This window comes from Alexandromys fortis, unplaced genomic scaffold, assembly GCF_014885135.2.
Source record: "Alexandromys fortis isolate MF-2015 unplaced genomic scaffold, M_Fortis_MF-2015_v1.1 scaffold_51, whole genome shotgun sequence".
In the NCBI taxonomy this organism is placed as follows: Eukaryota; Metazoa; Chordata; class Mammalia; order Rodentia; family Cricetidae; genus Alexandromys; species Alexandromys fortis.
In genome coordinates this window covers 6,617,346-6,640,548 of record NW_026067925.1, presented here as the reverse complement: position 1 = coordinate 6,640,548, position 23,203 = coordinate 6,617,346, and the positions used below count along the sequence as shown (strand labels likewise).

The window sequence follows — 23,203 nt, the reverse complement described above, 5'->3', positions numbered from 1 at the left end:
TCTGGGGAGTTTGCACCTTCCTGCCGGCATTCTGACAGTGACCTCAGCACGCACCAGGATTTAGCCTGCGTTTGGGGAATTGCGTTAAGCGGCTAGTTAGCGTTCAGTCTTAACTTTCTCACGGAACATTTTTTTTTTTCTGTAGCTTTCTCCATTAGCTTGATGGAAAAACACAGATGGTTTGAGCCACACTCTGCTATATTCAATCCAGCCTAATTCGGCTGATGTAAACCACCCAGCACACAGTACATGTCATCTAGTAACTCAAAACTAGAACTGAGACAGATTACAGTGAAAAACACAGGCCCTGCCTGGGGTGGATGTCTATGCTTGTTATATGAAAAAGGAAATATGAAAATAGAATTTCAAGGAAAGAAACTTTTTTTTAAAAAAAAATTGAAGCTAAACAAAGGAATTTTTAAGTAGGTCCTAGGGGTGGAAGTTGAGTCTATTGTGATTGGCTTTGGGATAGGGATGCGTCTCAATGAAACTTGTAACACAAGGCTCCACGGCAGAGCTACAGAAGCCCGTGACAGTATCTTGCAATAGGTTATTTGAGAGTGTAATAGCAGCTGTGAGCCTGGGGGTGTGGAAGGGAGATTACATGATGGAAATGGCGTCGCAGAGCTACTGGCTTTTACACGTTTGATGGACGTCTCTAGCAAGTGCTTTCCCATCAGCTGGCTTTAATGAGGTGAGATGCCGGGTAATAGCGTCCAAGAAAGAATCATGCAGGGGCTCGAGGGTATCGCTCTTGCTTTGCCTTCTCTCATCAAAGATGGGCGTTTGATGTGGTGAGGAATGCCCTTCGGAAATGAGAGTGTGGCCAGCTCTCACAAAGCCAGTGTGGCGTCCAAAGAGCCTTCATGTGCTTACAATCGACACTGTGGCCTTGGAGGGACGGAAAGTTCAAAGCCATCGTGTGGCTGCTGCCTCCTCATTCAGGACGCTGGCTTTGATGTTGATTTTCGCCTTGGCCAAGCCTTGTTGCCTCTGCCCCCTTCATGCATCGTATGCTCAGCTCTAGTCAGACCTTGAAGTGTGGCAGACACGTTGCAGTTGGCCAGTCAGCAGAGTATACCTGCCCAACTTTATTGCTATGTGGATGAGATAACGAAATCATCTTAAGATTATTTTATTTTATACTCTACTTGGCTTGCATTATAAAGGTAAATCTAGAAGATATTTCATAAAATTCATAACATGTAGGAATGTTCTATTTGATAAGTGATATATGAATATTGAATTGCTTTAAATTAATTTTATGTTAAAAAAATCCCACATGACTAACATAGATTTTTGTTGCATTAGGTCTTAGGTAGCATCTTGCACTCAGGAATTTGATGTTCAACACTCTTAAAATTTTTTTCCCCTAAGAATAGGGCATGGAGTAGATACCTATAACCCCACAACTTAGGGGGCTGAGGCAGGAGAATCACAAGTTTGAGGCCAGCCTGGGCTATATATTGAGAACTTGACTTAAAAAAAATAAAAGAAAAAGGAAGCCAGCAAGGTTATATTTTGTGAATTTCATGTTCCTTTTATAAATCATGAGGTAATAGAGAGGTTTAATGGCTAAACCATTAAACCTTGAACACTCTGTATGCTTTGATATCTTCTTTCCATTGGTTAACAGTAAAATTATGTGTGCCAGCGATATAACTCAATGGTTAAAGGTGATTGCAGCCAAACATGGCCACCTAAGTTCAATCACTGAGACCCACATGATGGAAGGAGAGAACCAACTCCTAACAACAGACACAGTGTACCACGGAACACTTATATATACACACATACGAGTATACATACAATATATGTGTGTGTGTGTGTATGTCCTTTAAAATAGAACTAGTGTTCTCTTTCTCACATGTTTAATGCCTTCAAATGCTGTGGAAGAATTTCAGCCATATTAAGGATGTCATTTAAAAAAAAAAAACCTTGAGACAAATTTATAAAATTGTCATTTTTCACGTCATTTGTCTCCCAGCATCCTTGCTTTCTGTGTTGAATCTGTTAAATATTTAATTGGCAAGTAATAATTGCATGTGTTTATGGAGTACAATGTGATTCTTTTTGATACAAATATTCATCGTAGAATGATTAAATAATGCTAATTAGATGTGTCCACTGACGCTACATATACGCTGTCCTGTACTTTCCCAGTGAAGGGGCAATGGCTGTTTTAGTTAGTACTTTTTCAGCATCGGTATTGGGAAGGTTGCTGTAAATATTCTTCTCGTGGAAACATTCTAGAAACAGCTTAACCTTGGGTTTTGTGAGCCCTCACTTAAGAAATGTTGCCCATCCTGGTCTACAGAGCAAGTTCCAGGACAGCCAAGGCTGTTATGCAGAGAAACCCTGTCTTGAAAAACCAAAAACAAGAAAACAAGAAAAAAAGAAATGTTTCCTATTCCCCCTGTAGCAGGCCTTTCCAGACAGCCCGGCTAAACACCATTGCCGTTCCCATTGGAGACTGGAACCCTTGGGGCTAACAGAAGATGATTTCCTAAAGGCCCGATCTGTATTTAATAAAATGTCGCACGCGCGCGCGCGCGCGCGCGCACACACACACACACACACACACACACACACACACACACACACACAGCCGAGAGAGAAAACTGTGCCCCAACTAAATGCTCACTGTGCTTTCAACGTTAGAGAAACGCTAGTTATAGGAGTGGGGGCAGGACGGTGATTTTGAATAAAAACTTCTGTGTTTTGCTTTTATAATCTGCTAGTTCTTCCTAGCTGCTTTTTTTCCCACTCCGAAACCTTAATAAAATTAACTGTGGAAAGCTCTTTTGAAAGCTCACCTTTGGTGCCGATCACTAGCAGTCCCGTGAGCCAGCCCTCTACTCAGCGTTAAATGGAGATACTCGAAAGCAGTGCAGATCGTCTTTGAGGAGCCACTCGGTGTTTATGTTGAGAAACCGGGTTTCCGCCTATTAAGTGCTTTAAATTTCATTAGGTTATTTGAAGAGTGGAACTGTTGTTGTTTGAAGTAAGCTGTGTAGCCCTTAGTAAGTCGGGGATGTGTGCAGGGAAGTGACCGGTCCTTGGTCCAGTGCAGAATTGCTCTGCTCCAGCCAACTGGACGCTGTCTACATATGCTCAGCTCCGCTGTTCCAAGGGATGGCACAGCGATGGCTCGGCCTCCCGTCACAAATACCACATGCCACTTACTGTCACAGTAGAAAACATCTAAGTTCTAAAAGTTCTGATGTGGAATTTGAACACCCAATATCTAAAATAAGTAAATGCCTCTGTTATCCAGGTCGTGTTCTGGCGGTTGATGTCTGTGTCTAACCTACGGGAAAATGTTCCACCCCAAAACATGAACGTGAGGTTATAAACCTAGAACTCACACCAGATGACACAAAAATTTAGTTTTAGTATATTTTCAAATTTAACTTTGATGGTTTTTTATAAAATATTGTTTTTTTTTATAAAATATAGTCCAGTGATCAACTTATGCCTGTTCACTAGATTTTTGGCATCTTACAGAGGGTGCCATGATACAGACTTTTGCTTATTTTAAAGGAAAAAATATAAAATTCAAGCATAACTTCATGTTCAATAATAATAAAATATATTTTCTAGCTTCATGCCATAGAAAATATTTTTCAAGCAACGCCCACACTTTGCTTTTAAAAGTAACTTTCTAGCTCAGTGTCCTTTGTTTTCATTGAAACAATCCTATAGATACACATTTCTAAATGTGCCTCTTGCCTGAAATAGTCATCATTAATATTTTACCATGTAAGATTTTTAAAGAAAACTGTGTATGCATAGCTAATGCTTTTAAAATGTGTAAAATTTATTCTTGGACATGATTTTCATTCTCCCATTCCTTAAGAAAGAACAGTTACTTTCGGTTTATGGACTGAGCAAACGTGGGCATATATATTATCTGCCTGTCCATTCAACAGAAAGTAGAGCCCGAGAGCTGTATCTAGCCATGGTGCCTATTGTGACCTGTGCAAAACAACAACAACAAAAAATCTCCGGTTATGTTCTTAATCAACATGCCATTAAATTGACTCAACAGTCTGCCATCATCATCACCCTCATCCTCACCATCACTTTGTGTGCTTGTGTATGATGTATGTAGGTTTGTGTTGGCCCTCCTCCTCATCCTCATCACTTTGTGTGTACGTGTATGATGTATGTATGTAGGTATTGGCCTTCCTCCTCCTCATCATCATCATCACTTTGTGTGTACGTGTATGATGTATGTATGTAGGTATTGGCCTTCCTCCTCCTCATCATCATCATCACTTTGTGTGCATGCGTATGATGTATGTAACAAATGTGCATCTGTGTTGCATCTAGAGGATCAGAGGAATGCCTTTTGGGGTTGGTTCTTTCTTTCAATTCCATGTATCTTTCAGGAATGGCTACCATGGGTTTGGGGATCAAACCCAGGTTGTCAGGCTGTAGCACAGCACGTTAACATCTGAACTGTCTCGCTGGCCCAGGACCTATTATTTTTAATAAAAGTAGGAGTTGACAAATAAGCACTTTTTTTTTATTTATAAGAAGACATTTTTCCCTGACCCTGCTCTAGATAGTGACCCCTGGGAATGCTGAGGACCACATCTATGAAACAGTTCATCTGTTGGGATATGTCTAGTAGTGGCTTCTGTGTAGCAGACATGGTGCTAGGCCTGAGAATAAATGAATCACTACCTCTCCCCGTCCTGGTTCTGCATACCACCAAGTAAATGGGTGCATGAGCTCCGTGCACTGGAAACATAGACAAACATGACTGTGTTTCTCCAAAATATCAGAATTTGTTAGATAACAATAAATTCACAAGTCATAGAGGTATCATTCACTCAACTTGCTAAATAGTATTGCTTTCCTTGATGACCTCAATTGTTAATATTAACTTTCAGATCACACATTACGCATCACATTGTAGAAGCCTACTTAGTATCTGTGAATATCAGTAACTATGTATTAGGTTATAGAATGGCATAAGAGACCTGAAAGGGCAGAGCTGGAATCCGATAGAAACGTAAAGTGGACTCGGTGGAGGGGAGGTAACGCTCAAAGCCCAGGTCCAGAAGAATCTGAAGATGCTGGCTGCTGGCTGGAGAGCCAAGTTGCAAGGTCAGAATTGAACTTCAGGGACCAGGTGAAGGGAAAGGCTCGTCTGGGTCCAAGTAGATGGATGAGCAATAGTCCCAGGCAGTGCACAGGTGGACAGGGGGATTTGAGCAGGGCCTTGTCAACAGTAGGAGCTAGAACTAAACCTGAAGCCCCTGGGACAGCCAGGAGTTCTCCGCCTGTCCATCCCTTGAAGCATGCACTAGATAGCCTGGTAAGAGACTGTTGGGGCTATCGCCAGCTCAGGGCTAGGTGCCCAACTCTCTGTGTGACCCTTTCCATGTCTGATGCGGTCTGATAAGTTCTTGAACGTGGTTTCTGTGGTAATATCCCCATGTATTCCTGTACTCCCAAGTCACCTCAATAAATTAATAGGGTCATACCGTTTGTACTCTCGGGAATAAATCATGGGTACGTGTCATGTTGAGTGCCCCTCATATGTCCAGCCAGGCACAGAGTCATTCTCTGTCCTCAAGATGGACTCAAAAAAAGGGCGCCATCTGAAAAACCCACTTTTTTAAACAATCTTAGCAACTTAGGGCAGGGTACCAATGTGCAATGTAGAACAAGGTGCCAGTGGGCAGTGTAGGGCAGGGTACCAGTGGGCAGTGTAGGGCAGGGTACCAGTGGGCAATGGTCCAGTGTGGTAAATGCTGCTAAAGGCATGAAGACCATCACCCGAGTCCAGGGCTGAGAAAACACGTCCCTGAGAAAAACAGCAAGCTGGTATTTTGTTTTGTTTGTGACTTTCATCCTTAGAAAGTCCATCAGAGTGAAAATACTTTGGAAGGACCTTTAATTTGCTTCAAAATTCAGGAAAATTGCATTCTAATGTTAGCAAATTTTATTTTTTTGGTCTGACTTTTTGTTGGTAGATTGCTTTCCCTGCTGTTCTGAATATACTATAAGATACGTTTTAAAATTTAAAATCTGTAATCACATCGCTCCAATTTAAGAATATTTAAAATTTCAAGAAATATCCCCGAATCTTTAGCCTTGTCGGTTTATCATACACTGTGTATATTGGCATATAGAGGCAGCACACCCTTGCCGCTTAATACAAAGCAGATGCCTAGAAAGCTGCAATTTAACCAGAATTTGTTTAAAATGTGTCTGTGCACCCATTTACTTCCTGATTTGAAGCTGTGGTTTTATCAGACTTTCAGGGGGGAGCCAGATAATGACGCTTTGCTTAGCTTCCATCTAAGAGCCCTTAGCAGCAACGGCGCCGTGGACTGGGGGCCTTTGCATACTCTCGGTGCCTTCCTATAAATCTGAAGGAGAAGCTTGCTGTCTCAGCCCTTCCGCACAGAAACGCCAGCAGTCGGCATCCGCTTGGAGTCACGATCTATCTCAACCACACTTCTGTCCCCTTTCTTTCTGATGGGTTTTCTATATTTCATCCCAAATTTATAGCTTTGCCCCTACCTGCCCCCCAAACTCCATTTGTTCATTCCTAGTCTGGGCTTCGAGGTGAACTGGGCCGTTTTAGACTCACCATAACAAAACAAAGCCCCGCCTCCCACTTCATGCCAGACTTACTCCCTTTGTCTTCTTCCTCCTCTGAATAAATGACAGCCACGATCAACCACTCATAGGCCAAGCCCCAAGTTTGTCCCAACTCCATTCCCCATCAGCAGTGCTCCAGGGAAGCTGGTGGCCCCGTTGCCAGCTCCTCCCACTTCTGTAGCTGGTGTCCAAGCCGTTGCCTGGGTTATGGCAGGGTCCTCTGACCCAATGTGCTACCCACGTGGTCTCACCTTTAAACAGCTCCTTCTGTGTGTAGCTGTCAGAGCAGTCCTTTGCTGTCAGAGCAGTCCTTTGCGGACAGAAATCAGACCCATTTACTCATTTGCTTGGCATTTCACCTAAAATAGAGTTCCCAGCATAACTGTAGAGTCCTGTGTGGTCTAGCTACCTCTCTGATCTCTCCCATCTTAACCACTTTCGTGGGCTCCATCAACATTCTTGCTGTGTGCGCCCAAAGGCTCCTACCTCAAAGGCCCCCACACATTTTGTGTGTTTGTTTGTTTAGTGACATACACCTTGTGTCTGGAGAATACAGACTGGGGAAAGAAAGCTACATCACGGTTAATTTAGAGAGGGAGCCCCTCCTCACTTGGACTTCACAGAATGAACAGAGCGTGCTCTAGAAATTCTGCTGTGCAAATGGGGGATCTGTCAACGCACTGTCGTTTGCCTCACGCCCCACAGCCTTGGGCTTTCTCCTCAGCTCCCTGGCCCACCCCTGTTTTCAGGAATGCATTTCCTCATCAACTGTCTCTGCTTTTCTTTCTATGCCTGAGTCCCTGGAGCAGCCCCGTGTTTCAGAACACCAGAGCCTGGAATCGATGCCCTCTGAACTCCGATGGGCAGCTGCAACACTTTCCTCGCCAGTGAAAGTCCAGGGTCATTCCCGTCGTCCCTCCCACTCCCTGTTTATATGCCACCTCTTTTTCTCATGTCCCTGTCACGAAAACACGGCTCTCACCTCACGAAGAATATAAACTAGTCTATTATGGAGTCAGTTTGAGCAGCACGGCATGGAAACACAGATTGAAGTTACCCCAAATTCCATATCTCATTGTTGAAGCCGTTTCATGCAGTTTTTATTGTAACCGAGCAAAGTAATAAATCAAGAAATTTTCAAAACGTGTTGGTGGATACACTAGAGAGAAGGTTACTGCCATGGTGGGGAAATCTCTGTTACAGGCCTCGCATGCTATCTGGTAGCATTCTTAGCCCTTTGATTGGTGGAGAATAGGGTTTTGCAAGGTTAATCCTAGAGGTTTTAATCTGTTTACTAGTGAGTTAGGTCTGACACCAAGGCAGGCAAGGGACGCCTCTCCAGGAGGCTAGTCGCAGCTGACAAGGAATTGCAGCTAGGCTCTGGATCTGCAGCATTCCAACTCTCCCTCCCTGGAGTTCTAGGTCGTCAGCCCGTCTGCCCATCTGTATTTGCAGACTCAGCTTCTTTCCAGGAATTCTTCACGTTCATTCACTTCTCTTCCCCACAAGTGATAACTTCTTCATCTTGGGGATTTCTTCCTTTTGTGTAGAGCTTACGTTCTGTGAGAGGGGGCACCTTGGCTTCCCCCCGCTTCTCTTCCTAAGGTCTCTGTGGATGTCATCTCATGCCAGGGTCCAGACTAGTGGCTCAAGCCCAGTGCCCCGGGCACATTTCCTCGTGGCCTCGGACACACTGCATTACCTCCTGCACAAACAAGGTTTTCAAGTTCCCTGTATAGCGTGATTGTGTTTTTCTTCCTTTCTTTTCTTATCTTCCCAAAGGGCACAGGTACACGCCACAGGCCCAGCCAGGGGCTCTGTGTGTTCAGTATGTGCTGTGGCCCCATGGAGTCAGCTTCCTGTCCTCCTTGTGGTCTGTGGGCAGCTTGGATCACAGACTCCCTCAGGGTGCGCTTCACTCTGTAGGAATAAAAACAAACAGGCTGCTGTATTCCTTAGATAAAGGGGCCTTTGGACCGGGCAGCAGCCTGAGAAGTGGCAGTGCCACAGGAGCTAAGTTTTTCATGAGTAGCTTGTTTATATTTTGAATTTCAAACATTTCATGGAGTGGTAGAACGTGGGTGGGGGAGGTTAGACGACAGTTAATAGTTTCCATGTTCCTTGAAGCTGTGTTTTTCCCCAGGGTTGGGGAGTGCGCATCTGAGAAGTTATTTTCAAGTCCATGCTTGGGGAGACCCCCCCAAGCAGTCCCTCCAAAAACACAAGCCTTCGCGAGTGCCTGTGGGATTCCTCAAGTGGACGTCTAACAAGGGCCCCTCTTGTTTCCACAGGTGATCTGCAACTCGTTCACCATCTGCAATGCGGAGATGCAGGAGGTTGGCGTTGGCCTGTACCCCAGGTATGGCCGACATCCCAAACCCACTCACTTCCATCCGGCACGCCAGCCGTCTGCAGGACATAAAAATGTTAAGTCTTATAATCCATATTTGTAGTGATATTTTGTCTGTGATCTAGCAAGTAAAGCCTGCCTGAAGATCAGAGTGCAGAGCTAAGCCACTAGTTAGCCATAGAGGCCAGGCAGTGGTAGCACACACCCTTAATCCCTGCACTCAGGAGACAGAGGCAAACTGATCTCTGTGAGTTTAAGGCCACGCTGGGCTGCACGATAATGTTCCAGTCTAAAAGAGAAACAGAGCCAAGCAGTGGTGACTCACACCTTTAATCTCCAATACTTGGGAGTCACATGCCTTTAATGCCAGCACCAGGGAGGTGGAGACGGGAAATGATATGGCTGGGCACAGAGAGGGATATAAGGCCGGAAGTGACACGAGCTCAGATGTAGTCTGAGGATGCAGTCAGAGAACACAGTCTGAGAACAGGATCATCCCTTTGGTCTAGCATCGGTAGAGATAAAAGGTCTCTCTAGTGGCTGGCCGCTCTGCTTCTCTGATCTCTTTCACCCCTAATATTTGACTCCTGGTTTTTACTAAATTAGAACTCGTGCTACACACATGATACGGTATTAAGATGGCATGGGACTAGGAGGCCAGGTTTGACTTGGGCAGTAGCGTGCTTTCCACTCCGCCTGCAGGAGCAGCCTGTTGTAGTGTTCCGCAGCCATCAGTATGGCTGCCTTTGACCCTGAGCTAGACGGCATGAAGCCCAGTGCTAGAACTACCCCGACTTCCATCCTATCTTTATGCTTCTAGGGCTCAAACACAGCGTTTCCTCTAAGCACTTGTGTCTGAGACTCAGCCTCGTCTCTTACACCCTCGTGTGTCACTGGGTGCAGGTCAGCTCTATTGATAGCACGTGTATCAAAAAGCAGCAGGGTATGGGTATACCTATGATCATATGAATATGGATGCTTCTGGAGCCCCATCCCCATTTCCTCTCCATCAGACCCATCTTGGACCCTCCCACCCAAAGTGTCTTTGGCTCTTGTTTCCATTTAATGTAGCTGCTTAACTGTAAGCATTGATGACCCCCCCCTTTTTTTTTCCTTTAGTATGTCTCTGCTGAATCACAGCTGTGACCCCAACTGCTCAATTGTGTTCAACGGGCCCCATCTCTTGCTGCGTGCCGTGCGAGAAATCGAGGCTGGAGAGGAGGTAAGGAAATCCATGCCTCCCACTTCCTGTTTCCCATACTCCTCCTACCCATCCCCCTCCACTCTTCAATGCCTTTCTCAGTGTGGCACCCACCTACAACCAGTTACAGCTAGCTCTTTGCTGCCCTGCCACCAAGAGGGCACTTGAAGCAGTCACAAAGCAAGCTGTAGATGAATCTACGCATAGTTTTTGGTCTTGGCCCCTGGGTTTCTGCATGATAATCCTCTGACATATATTAGAGAGATTTCTTTTGTGACGGAGCCTGGGTGTTTTGTGCACATGCATGCAAGCCATTAAATCTCCTCATTGGCAATGACAGTTCAGCTGCCTGTCGCATCCCAGCGAACAGCCATTCTTCCATGGCTAGAGAGGCAACCCAGCTTGTCAGTAGCATCCCCGGGGCTTACCCACAAAGCCTCTAAGCACATTTTGAAGGTATTTTAAATTCTGTATAAAGAAAGTAGACATGGTTTACTCTTTCAGATCTTTGCCATTGGGCTTCTGTAAACCCCTCAGCATTTCTGGGTGATGGTTTCAGCAAAGGTACAGAGTCAAACAGGACTTGCCAGTGTCACTTGTGTAGATGGTCAAGCCAGCTTCTTAGGTGAAGGACGTTGCAGAAGCCGGAGTTCCCCCAGGCGACTACAGATAGGCTGCAGGACCACACAGAGTCTGCCGAGTTCCTGCGGCTGCTACCCATGCTGAGCTCTGGTTGTAGTCATGTTTTCCAGAACTCCATTTCCTCCTGCCTTCCAATTTGCTAAAGTGGATATTTACTGCAAGGAATGGCAGGCCATAAGCTTTTACGGCATTCACGCAGCACTCCCCCAAATAAAGCCCTAACTCAGAGCTACCATATTTTATAGAGGCAGGGATTCTTTCCAAACTTATTTGCAGCCAAGGACGCTGCCTCTTACACAGCCTCTTTAGCTGAGTCTCCAGCCTTTAGGACTAGTGTGGACTAGCTATGCTTCGAGGAATTTAGATCTGTTTCTCTGGGGTCATGTGACTTCAAGGCAGGGTAGACAGGGAACCTCTTCTATCTATGTTCAGTACTGTTAGGATGCTTGTCATTTTTGCACTGCTGTGGCTTGACATCAGTTAGAAAGAGGAATGGTCTATTTAATCGCATATTTTGGAGGGTTCAGTCCGTGGTCAGTTGGCCCCGTGTTTCTGGACTGTAGCGAAACAGTCCCCTGTGGCCGCAGGAACATGTAATGGAGGCTGTTCATCTCTTGACCATGAAGAGGAGTGAGACAGTTCACATTGTAGTAGACAGAGTGGAGCTCCATCCAGGGTACCAGAGCCATGTAGTTCCCGGCGACCCACATCCTCAACCAGGCCCCGCCTCCCTCAGGTGTGCCTCTTCCCAAGTGTCTATTTAAGTTTTGAATACATCAATTGATTACACGTGTGTGGGTCAGCGCTCTCCCAGTCTGCCTGTCACTGGAAACTCCCTCATTGATAGGTAACAGGGGTGTGCATTCATAATTTCCTAGTCATATCTTAATGCAGTCGAGTTGACAATTAAAGTGAATCATTGTAAGTCATTTAAAGGCAGAAGTGGCTGCTGATGGTAATGATGTTTTAACCAAAATAGTGTTAGGGTATCACTCAGTGGTAGAGCACCTAGAGTGTACAGTGTCCCAGGTTCAATTCCCAGCACTGGAATATGCTAGAAACTAGAAAAGCTATGAGATGGGGTTGGGGCTTTCTAAGCTCGGCTACCATTTTTTTCTCCTTGGTTAGTTTTTAGGTAATTTTTAAAAAAGTAAACCCATGTTTTTTGTGTCTGTTTCACTTTTTCATGTCCTCTGTCTCTGGAATGACAAGCAGGTGCTTCTTGTTGTCCAGTAGAAATGGTCCAGCTCGGTGCTGGGCACTGAAGACCAAGTGCCTCCCTCTGGGATGCTTATCAAGGACTCTTCCCAACTCTAAAAGTGTCCTCTGAGGCTCTTGTTGCATCTTCTTGTCTGTGCTTGCATTGTGCACCTGTTGGTGAATGGCGTTTCCCGTGCATGGCTGCCCTTCTGTCTGGCACCATTTCTAGTAGTTTCTGTATCCTGTGCCCTTCAAGGCCCTTCCAGACCCCCTCTCATCGTTGGAGCTTTTCTGATTTCCCAGGTTGAGGGAACTCACCCTCTTAGTGGTTACTAATATGCATTTGGTACTTATCCTGGCTCCGGTGACTTCCTACGCCACTGTGATTTCACAGGGGCAGCGACTGAGTTGAGCCCCACCTCTTCCCCATCTCCCAGTGCTAGCTTCTCACCTGGGAAGTATCTGGCACTCTTGAATTGATTCTATTGGTTGTGTTGACTGAGATCAGCAGCATTTCTCTCCAGGGCATTGCGTGGACTAGCTCATCCATAGGATTGCGGATCATCAAGATGAGTCTCTAGGCCCCGCCCACTTAATGCTGTATGGCTATGACCAATCAAAATTCGTCCTGAACCATTAACACTGACCCCATGGACCAGAGGCATGCAGGGATGGCGGGTACAGGAAACATTTGGAGGCCGTGGCTAAGAGGGCTAATTCCTGCTTATCTTTAGATGTGAGCTTTAGTTAAGCTGATGACGAGTAAATTTAAAGTTTGATGATTCTGTGGCATCAAGTTTGCATTTTGGCTGTGTTGCTCAGTAGGCTTCTCGGTTTTGATGTGGACCAGGTGAGCTGTGAGGATCAGGATGTAAGTCCAAGGAGGAGAGACTAGAAAGTGCCTGAAACAGAAGATTCTTGTTTTGGGAGGGACTGAAGAATTCATTGCAACCAGGAATGGAGAATATATAAGGACTGGACCAGTGTCTGAGGCTTTTTTACAGAATGCCATTCACCTGAGGATTTCCCAACAGTGTCCGCTGTGTGGCAGAGGGCCAGGCAGTGGGCACCCTTGACATCCAGGAGGAGGCATGGCAAGACTTTATGTGTAGACAAGAGTAAGAGGATGAGGGTCAAGTCATCCCTCAAGCAAGAGCTGATAGTGACAGTCTGAACTCAGGAGGAGACCGGGTGGTGGCTCAGAACAGAGGAGGTGAAGAATATTTAATTTAGAATCCAAAATTAACAGAATCATTAATCAATAGATTAATTAAGATTTAATTGATTTAAAATGAATAGAATTTATATGACAAAGAGAAGGGACAGAAGACATTGAGGTTTGACTTTAAAAAGAAGCGAATTTTTTTCGTCCTTTTGTTTTTCAGTGTAGAGCCAGTAATGGAGAACTATGTAACTGTGACAATATGTTGCAGAAATGAAGACAAGATTTGGTTTTACTCTACACTCTGCTGTTGATGGGAAAGAAGGTTTCAGGGAAAGAGATTTTCTCTGCCTTGCGATTTGAACAGAGGCCCCATAATCAAGTTCCAGAAACCCCTGTAATATTACTCCCAAGCTAGAAATGATTTATGCATTTTTTCATAAGAGTCACACTTAAATGGCAGAGCAATGGTCAGAGCATTAATATTTTAATGCGATTTTGTTCTGTGCCATTAAAGCATCGGTTGATCAATGGCCAAGTTTTGTATGTATGTGCCCACTAAATGAGCCCTACATGTAGTGAGCAATGACTCCATTTAAACTTGCAAATCTATGAGCCCTTAATAAAGGTTTTTATCTTTGGCTGATAAAATGATTGAGTTGCTACTTCAGTCTGGCTGTGCGCTTCTGGAATGTTTTAGCCACTGAGCAGCCCCTCAGCTTTGGTACACAGCCTGGTTTGCAAACTCCAGTGGCATAGAAGAGCCACAAAGGGCAAAATGAGTTCCCGTCTGTGAGGGAGGGGACATTTTTGAGCCAATCATGAAGGACAAGGGTAAGGAAAAGGCACTGAAGTAGGCAGCAAGGCACAGAATCCCAGTGATGTCATACATTTCAGAGACAGAGCTATATAGTCAAGACAGGCAGACTGTGGGGTACAGGAGAAGACATCGAGGCTAGGAAGTAGACCTACAATCAATGTAGGAAAAAAGCCCTGTGTGGTGAAAATCAGATGTGAGTATTAGGGAGCTCTCTCTCTCTCTCTCTCTCTCTCTCTCCCCCCCCCTCTCTCTTTCATAGTTTAAAAGGCGAAAGGTAGAGAAACCAGTGGGAGGCCATTTAGAAAACCATTGCTGAGGTTGGTCTTCAGGCACTTGTAGGCTACATAGAAAGACTTAAAGAATCTGTTATTTGGGTTAAATGAAATAACTGGTCTCCCATTATCTGCTCACTGCCTGGAGATCACTCAAGAGTTTTAGCTATTTTTTATTTATTTTGTTTTGGTTTTTGAGACAGTGTTTCTCTGTAGCTTTGGAACCTGTCCTGGAACTATTTATTTATTTATTTATTAAAGATTTCTGTCTCCTCCCTGCCACCGCCTTCCATTTCCCTCCCCCTTCCCCCGATCAAGTCCCCCTCCCTTGTCAGCCCAAGAGCAATGACGGTTCCCTGCCTTGTGGGAAGTCCAAGGACCACCAAACTGCTTAGGCTCCCATAAAGCCAGTACATGCAGTAGGATCAAAAACCCATTGCCATTTTTCTAGAGTTTTCAGTAGTCCTCATTGTCCGCTATGTTCAGCGAGTCCGGTTTTATACCATGCTTTTTCAAACCCAGGCCAGCTGGCCTTGGTGAGTTCCCGATAGAACATCCCCATTGTCTCAGTGTGTGGGTGCACCCCTCGCGGTCCTGAGTTCCTTGCTCGTGCTCTCTCTCCTTCTTCTCCTGATTTGGACCTTGAGATTTCAGTCCGGTGCTCCAATGTGGGTCTCTGTCTCCTTTCATCACCTGATGAAGGTTAATATTCAGGAGGATGCCTGTATGTTTTTCTTTGGGTTCACCTTCTTATTTAGCTTCTCTAAGAACCCGAATTATAGGCTCAATGTCCTTTATTTATGGCTAGAAACCAAATATGAGTGAGTACATCCCATGTTCCTCTTTTTGGGTCTGGCTTACCTCACTCGGGATAGTGTTTTCTATTGGAACTAGCTCTTATAGACTTAGGCTGGCTTCGAACTCACAGAGATCCACCTACTTCTGTACCTCTGCCTCCCAAGTGCTGGAATTAAAGGCATGCGCCACCACCACTCAGCTTGAGTTTTAGCTCTCATAATGCAGACTTGAAGTCAGACACTGTGGAGTTGGTGACATTGCAGTAGCGTGTAATCTACCAAAGACGTTCTGCCGTTTGCCAACCCTGATAGCGAGGCTAGAGACTGGACTGGCGTGAGAAACGGGGCTCTAGAATGAGTTCTGAGGGAGCATGGTCATCAGCTAGTTTACCCCCTCATCTCAGGACCAGAGAGCCTGAGGATGTCCTCAGACCTCCCAGTAAAGATGTTCCAGACTGGTTGCTTGAACTGTGGAGCATGGTGTTCTCTGGGAACCATGGGAACTTGCCTGATCCCATAGCCCTTTCACCTCTGAGGTGCCCCTGCCTTTAGATCAAAATGCTGGAGGAAGATGTAGAAAATGAAAAAGTGACCATTGCCTTGGCTCGAAGGAGCCCAGTTGCCCCCACTGCTCTGCACTGCTTGTATATACTGTAAGCACAGAGCTGGGGGGCAGAGCTGTATCGGCTCCCTCTGGTGTTAGGTTCCACGGCCACCCCAGAAGGGCACCACTGGCCAGGAGAAGGAGCGCCAGGCTTGATTTGGGTCAAATGCAAATCCCAGTCCTTTTTCTGGTTCTCAGTGTTGCATGCTCTTGCGGGAGTGCCGCACTCCCAGAAGATGCAAGAGCAGGTGTACCCTCGGGGCAGGCACGCCTTCCTGTGTGGAGGGCAGCACTCTGGAGTTTCTAACAGGCCAAGAGCCTAGAATGAGGACTTGAGTCAGCTCAGGCCGTGTCTTCTGTCACCCTGGTGACAGTGGGGTTGACAGAAATGGCTGACCAGGCTTCCTCCTCCTCCTAGAGCTTTAAGGAGACGGCCTTGGAGTTGTTTTCTGTCACAGGCCTTCCGCGCCCCACCTTGAGTCCAAACAAGTGAAATCATGTCAGAAGACTTGTGATACTTTGTTTTCAGCAGAAGAAAAACCACATGGAGCGTTTGCTCGAGGGAGGTTCCTTAACTCTTTCCACAGATTAATCCCACCTCTCCTCCAGTGCCCCCTGCTTCCCCACCACCCAGACCCCCATAATTACCTTCTGCGTTTGAAGCAGATAAATAAGTCATTTATAGAGCACAGTACAAGCTGATGTCCATTACAAGAAGAAAGCAAACCCAGACAAGGGGAAAGGGGGGAGGGGCGCTGGGTGTGGTGGGAACCAAGTTGTTATTTTTAGTAGGCGGCGGGTTAGGCTCCTTAAGAAAATGGGACTTGATTGAAATCCAAGAGGACCAGGGAGGCCACCTTGGTGTATCTGGGGAGAACTCAGGCCTGAAGTGGGAATATGAAAGGACCCCAAAAAATACCAGGCCAGGGCAGGGAACCCTGATTGCTCTTTGGGCTGACGAGGGAGGGGGACTTGTTTGGGGGAGGGGGAGGGAAAGGGGAGGCGGCGATGGGGAAGAGACAGAAATCTTTAATTAATTAATAAAGAAATAAAAAAATTAAAAAAAATACCAGACCAACTAGGGCAGCGAGAGTCGAGGGCAAGGGGAAGGGAGTGGGGGCAGTGTGTATGAACCTGTTGCTTCTCTATCCCCGGTGGTGAAAGACTCATAATTTACTTGTATCATCACATACTAATATTCTTACAAAATTAGAAAAGTGAAAATTTAAAGACAGTAAAATACCACCACCTCCAACAACAAAACCCCAATGTTTTGTCATTAGAATTACACACACACATTCACACACACACACATTCACACACACACATTCACACACACAAACATACACACATTCTCACACACACAATCTTACCAATGTAGTGAACACGTTTTTAAAGGAGGACTGTGTTTCTTCCCCTTTTCAGCATAGCCTAGAGCCCATGAGATCCAGGGATGTGCTTAGGTGGCACTGTGAGGTCTTGGCCCTCCTTGGACAAAAGGGGGTGCTGTTGGAGTGTTTGAAACAGAAGAAAGCCTGTCTGACTTCAATTTCTGTGCCAGCTAGAAGGTAGCATGTGGGAGAGTCCTTGTAGTGGGGGGAAGTGGAGAACCATCCCTAGATGGTGGTGGGCCAGGGCTGGATGCAACATTGGGAATGATTATAAGCAGTTGGTTCTGGATTTACTTTTAATACGTGGAGCTAACAGAACATCCTGGTGGTTTTGGTAGAGTCAAGGGAGACACTAAAGGTTCAGTCTGGACAGCACGAAATAGGAGCTACTGTCTACCCTTCTCCAACTAGGGAGGCTCTACGGGGAGCGGGTGTGCGCGCACGTGTGTGTGTGTGTGTGTGTGTGTGTGTGTGTGTGTGTGTGTGTGTGCATGTATGTGTGTGCATGCATGTGTGTGTGTGTTCTGTTGTGAATTTGATTTCTATGTGCTGGGGATTCAGTCAAGTGGAAATGTCAGTTCAATTTTTTTTTTTTAAAAGAAAGACTAAGCAACAAGTGACAAAATATCTTCTTATTTCAAAACTGTCAAATACAGCTAGCCCCAAGTCCAGGAAACGGTGATCCAGTCAGCCAGTATTTAAAGCCAATCTGGCTGCATCATCTGCCGCTCATTTGTTTGCTAGCGTGAATTTGGTTTCCCTGATTATCAGTGGTCATACATCAAATTTACAGCCAAACCTTAGTGATCCCAAACATGGAATAACTCCTGATGTTTTACTATTTAATGGAAGGGGGAAGAAAAAACAAACACAAAGTACAAAACTGTGTCAAGGTTATAAGCCAAGTCCTTTAGACTAAACATGTAATGTCTGCATGCTTACACTGAGCCAGACAAGAAGGCACATTACAGTCCCTTGGGGAAGAGCCTGTCAGTGGTCCCTTCCCTCCTGCACCTTGTCGATGTCTTACTCTAAGAATTGGCAGCCATAATAACTGAAGAAGAAAATGAACACAGCAGCCACGTGAGCCTTCTCCTCTCCGTTCCCGCAGCTCACCATCTGCTACCTGGACATGCTCATGACCAGCGAGGAACGCCGGAAGCAGCTGAGGGACCAGTACTGCTTTGAGTGCGACTGTATCCGATGCCAAACCCAGGACAAGGTATGTGGCGCGAAAGCAGATGGAAACTCTCCATGGTGGTGTCTGAGAGGTCTTTCGGGGACCTCTGCTGCTGGTCACACTGCTCCAAAGAGCACTAGGGAGTAGAACAGAGCACGAGCCGCACTCTATTTCCTGGGACCTTGGTCTCCTGCCAAGGTGAGACTTAAGATCTCTGGGACTTAGTGTATCGTGGGAATGGAGATGTTACCCGCGTGACATTAAACATGTAATTAAAAGGAAATGAAAGGCCAGAGGGCTGTGAGAGCACACAGTGAGAGGCCGAATTATGCTGTGATTGATAACAGTTATTGCTGAGCGATAAACATACCAAGGAATATTTTGTCTGTAGTTCTTTTGAATCCGTTCCATGGGGCTCTTCTGCCGCTCTTTATCAGATGAGGCGCACTTATCTCAAAACTTGCACTCTCCGAGGAAGGAAGAAGAGCCAAAATAAATGCCATAAAGATAATAGACTGCTCTCCAATTACTCATATACTGTCCTCATTTTGAACCTATTTACTCTGGTTTGCACGCAATCAGGTTATCTGATATAATCTCACTTCTCTGGGGTGTTTGCATTGTCAGATGTATTTTACGATCATTATCTCATTTAATGCCAATACTTACGAATAAATTGGGAAGCCGAACTGAGGCAGGTTCAGAGCGATGCCTCTGGGATGTCATAAAGAAAACAGTGACAGCACCAGGTCACCCATTCAGCTTCGTTGATCCAACCAAGTTTCCCTTGCACTGTGCCGGGGCCGCCTGTGGTTTCTGTCACCAGTGTCAGCGGAGAGAGAGGTAAACGCTCTTACTTCCTGAGAAAAGACCATAAACTCATTCGAGTACCGGAAACAGCAGAGACAGCTGGGTTTGCATTAAAAGGGACTAAGAACTGGGAGTGGTGGTGCACACCTCTAATTAATCCCAGAGCTCAGGAGGCAGAGGCAAGTGGATCTCCGTGAGTTCAAGGCCAACCTGGTCTTATAGAGTGAGTTCCAAGTCAGCCAGGGCTACACCGTGAGTCCCTATCTCAAAGAAAAGACAGAAGGAAGAATTAAGTAAGAAAGGAGGCATCTGCTGCACAGGTAGCGCCAAGATCCAGTCTACTTAGCACCGTCATGCCGGCAGTCACGTGAAACCCCTCGGACCCTCCCTCCTCTAGCAGACTAGGCTCTGGGTGGGTCCGTGCTGGTTTTCCCACAGCCCTTAGCTGGCAACACGAAGGCTGTAGTTCCTCTTAGAAATCTTGCTGAATAGGGCCAGCCAGATGACTCCATGGGTAAGGAGGCCTGCTGCTAAGCCTGGCACAATTTGAGTTTTAGCCTCAAGACCCACATGGTGAAAGGAGAGAACACTCAAGCTGTCCTCTGCCTTTGCATGCCTTCTGTGGCACATGGTGCCTATCTGCACACAGTAAATAAATACAATTTCAAACTGTTCCCAAAAGAAAAGGATTCTTGAGTGAATGCATGAATGAATGAATGAATGAAGTGCTTCATTTAAGATCAGTGTGTTTATGTTTGCTTTATTGTAACTATAGTGGTTAGGAAACATCTGGCCACAAATAAAGATAATTAAGACTGTTTTTGATAGGTGCGGTCTGTTAGAAGTGATTCTGGGGAAACAATCCAAGGCAGTTACTCACTGATCTCACCATAAACCCACAAGCCATAAATCTGGTTTTTTTTTTTCTTTTCTTTTCATGGTTTGGGACATTGAACCTTAGAACCTTGTACATGCTGCACAAATGCTCAGCTACATTTTTAATGTTTATTAATTTGTTCATTGTAATTTTTATTGTGACACAGGGTCTCACAACGTTACCAAAACCTTGTCTTCCTGCCTCAGCTTTCTTGAGTCTCTGTGGTTTTCGGCTTGCACCGTAAGACTGAGTTCTTGTGGTGGTTTTAATGAGAATGGCCCCAATAGAGTCATATATTTGAATATTGACGTCCACTGAGTGGAACTGTTTGGGAAGGGGTAAAAGGTGTTGTCTTGTTGGAGTAGGTGTGGCCTTGTTGGAGGGGTTTTGTCACCCTAGGTGGGCTTTGACGTTTCCAAAGCCCACACTGGGCCCAATGTCTTGCTCTCTGTCTGCTACTTGCACCTCAGATATGAGCTCATCTGTTTCTCCAGCGCCATGCCTGCCTGCCTGCTCGCCGCCCTCCTCACCACCACGATGTTCCTGCCCTAATCCTCTGATACTCCCAATTAAATGCTTCCTTTTACCAATTGCCTTGATCATGGTGTTTCACCGCAGAAATGGAGCAGTAACTTAGATAGTTCCCGAGTCTTTTCTTCTTCTACAGCACTTCCTATCATGTGGTTTTGTCCTCATGTTCCCAAGATGACTGCTGTCCCCAGCACCTATTTGGTGTGTACAAGTTCAAGATGGGACTTTACAGGCCAAGAACCAAGGTAGCCTCTCGTAGAGATGTGGACTTATACTTCACTGTCAAACTCTGTGTCCCATGGCCACCTGTAGCGCTGAAAGAGGCTGGAACTTATTATATTTCAGCTTTTCACCCTTGGAGAAGTGTGAATGACTTTGGCTACGCAATACCTGCCCATTCAGACCATTTTCATCTTCTTGACTGTGGTGTTGTGTGTGTGTGTTTGTGATTGTCACATGTCACTTCAGTTAGATACATTCTGAGGAACTTGTCACTAGGTGATTTTTGTCATTGTGTATGTATGTAAGAATACAATGTATTTACTGTGAGTGGTGGTTTAAAAGAAAACGACTGGGTGTGGCTTTGTTGGAGTGGGTGTGGCCTTATTGGAGAAAGTGTGTCACTGTGGGCGTGGGCTTTGAGGTCTCATATATGCTCAAGCCACACCCAGTGTCTCAGTTCACTTCCTGTTGCCCACAAGCCAAGCTGTAGGACATCTTCTCCAGCACCATGTCTGCCTGAACGCCACCATGTTCTACCATGATGATAATGGACTGAACCTAAGAACTGTAAGTGGGCAACCCCAATTAAATGTTTACCTTCATGCAGAATTTTGCTCTGCGTAGTGACACCTATGCTCCTTCTCAACTCTCCATAGTGTTAATTTACCTGAGAGGGAAAAATATCCACAGAAAAAATTCACTTCTTATTGTATTCCACAAAAGTTTTAGATTCAGAATCTCAGGATGGTCGCAATTAGTTGTACTTCCGTCCTAGATACCACACACACACACACACACACACACACACACACACACACACCACTCTACGCATATGTATCACAACACATACATCACACACCACATAGATACACATACATACACACTACACACATATACACACCATATGTATACCATGTACACACACACACACACCACATACCACAAACACCACACACATGCACCACACACACACTACAAACATGCCAATATATAATTTATGAAAATAAAAATAAGGCACGTGTCTACCACTGAAAGCTCTTATTTCATACCAGATTATGGAGAACTCCCTGACTGTTCTCCTGGCTCTTTTCTTCTCATCCACACCATGCACTGTTGTAGAGTGTGTTTTCTATACACCCTGTTTCCTCATCCTGACTTTGTTCGGGGTTAGTGCTCAGGATAAAGTTGCAGCTCGTAGTTCAGATTCGGTGTTCTCCAATGACTTGGCCCCGAGAGCCAGAGATGGACTTCATTTCTTTCTTTTCAGATACCAACTTCTTCTATCTAGTTGTACCTTTCTCTACCCAAAGGCTCTGAAGTTGTGTTCATGTACATGTGTATGTGCACACAGGCACACACTCACACATATATGTGGATTTCTGCACGTGTCATGCATCAGCCATTCTTTTTAAAATGTATTTGAGAGATAAATGAGACAAGGAGAAAGATAAGACAGGCCAGTCCCCAGGACACATGCCCAATGCTCTCTTTCTTAATGGCCTAGATAAATCACAGATTCACTCTGAACCTCCAAGTACACAAAGCTAACGGCAGTTTCAGAATTCACTGTAGGGTTGTGCACACATGTGTCCCTCAGCCAAGACATAGTCATCCTCACACTGAGACAGAATTCTTGTCGCTCTCCATGGCCACTGAAATACCTGATTTTTATAATATTTCTCAATGTGACTGACTGACATAGTTTAAAATATACCTTAAAGAAATCAGGAGAAGCAATGCTGTGATCTGAGATGTATCTGTCTAATGCTGTGTCCTTTTTATCTTCCTAGAGCAGAACCATGGCTGCAAATGCCTCAGGCCGTCCTTCCTTAGCTCTGTTCTTACAACTAAGGTCTTGCACTTTTAACATTTACTAAGTGATAATTGTGTGCGTTTTGAAAAATCAAAGGGTAGTTGTGCAGTTGATAACATTAGGGCCCTTCTGGCTGGCACCGGAGTTTGCCCCTTCAGCACTTTGTACCCCAGTCCCCTCACCCCATGTTGTGCCGAGGGTGTGCTGGTGCCGTGTAGGATGGCCAGCCTCTCTTTCTGAATGTTCTGGGTGTCAATGGCTGTGCCTCCTCACTGAGCAGCAGAATGAATCCATGCCTGTTCAGGAGAGAAAGCAACATTAGTTGAAAAAGCTGTATTCAGAGGGAAGCAGGCGTTTCTGCTCAAGAATGTTATTCTGGTAACCCGAGTCCACTTGACATGTGAGCAATTACTTAAAAGTCGTTAGTAAACCGAGGTTTTTTCCCCTGCCACCTTCCCGTATTTTGCTGTGTTAATTGTGAGCAGAACTGCCTCGTGACAGGATGGTGAGGCCAAGCAGTTCTGAATTGTTTTACTTTTCAAGTTTTAACAATGCAAGCAGAATGTGTTTCCTATTTCTAAGGTTTTCATCATAGGCAAGGTATGTTATCTTCAGGAAGATTCGAGAGATGTAGAAGAAGAGAGGAGTGTGCATGTGCGTGTGTACACGTGTGCATGTGTAAACATGTGTGCGTCTTTCCATTGGAT

The 23,203-nt window shown here is 45.4% G+C and overlaps 1 protein-coding gene across 1 annotated transcript in view; it reads left to right on the top strand.

Annotated features, from left to right (window-relative positions):
• The window catches only part of Smyd3 (SET and MYND domain containing 3), a 535,421-nt gene that overhangs the window by 392,091 nt on the left and 120,127 nt on the right, over window positions 1-23,203 (top strand). The window contains exons 6-8 of the mRNA XM_050142970.1: window positions 8,916-8,983; window positions 10,094-10,196; window positions 18,175-18,285. Coding sequence (XP_049998927.1) covers window positions 8,916-8,983; window positions 10,094-10,196; window positions 18,175-18,285 — 282 coding nt within the window. The remainder of the gene's footprint in view (window positions 1-8,915; window positions 8,984-10,093; window positions 10,197-18,174; window positions 18,286-23,203) is intronic.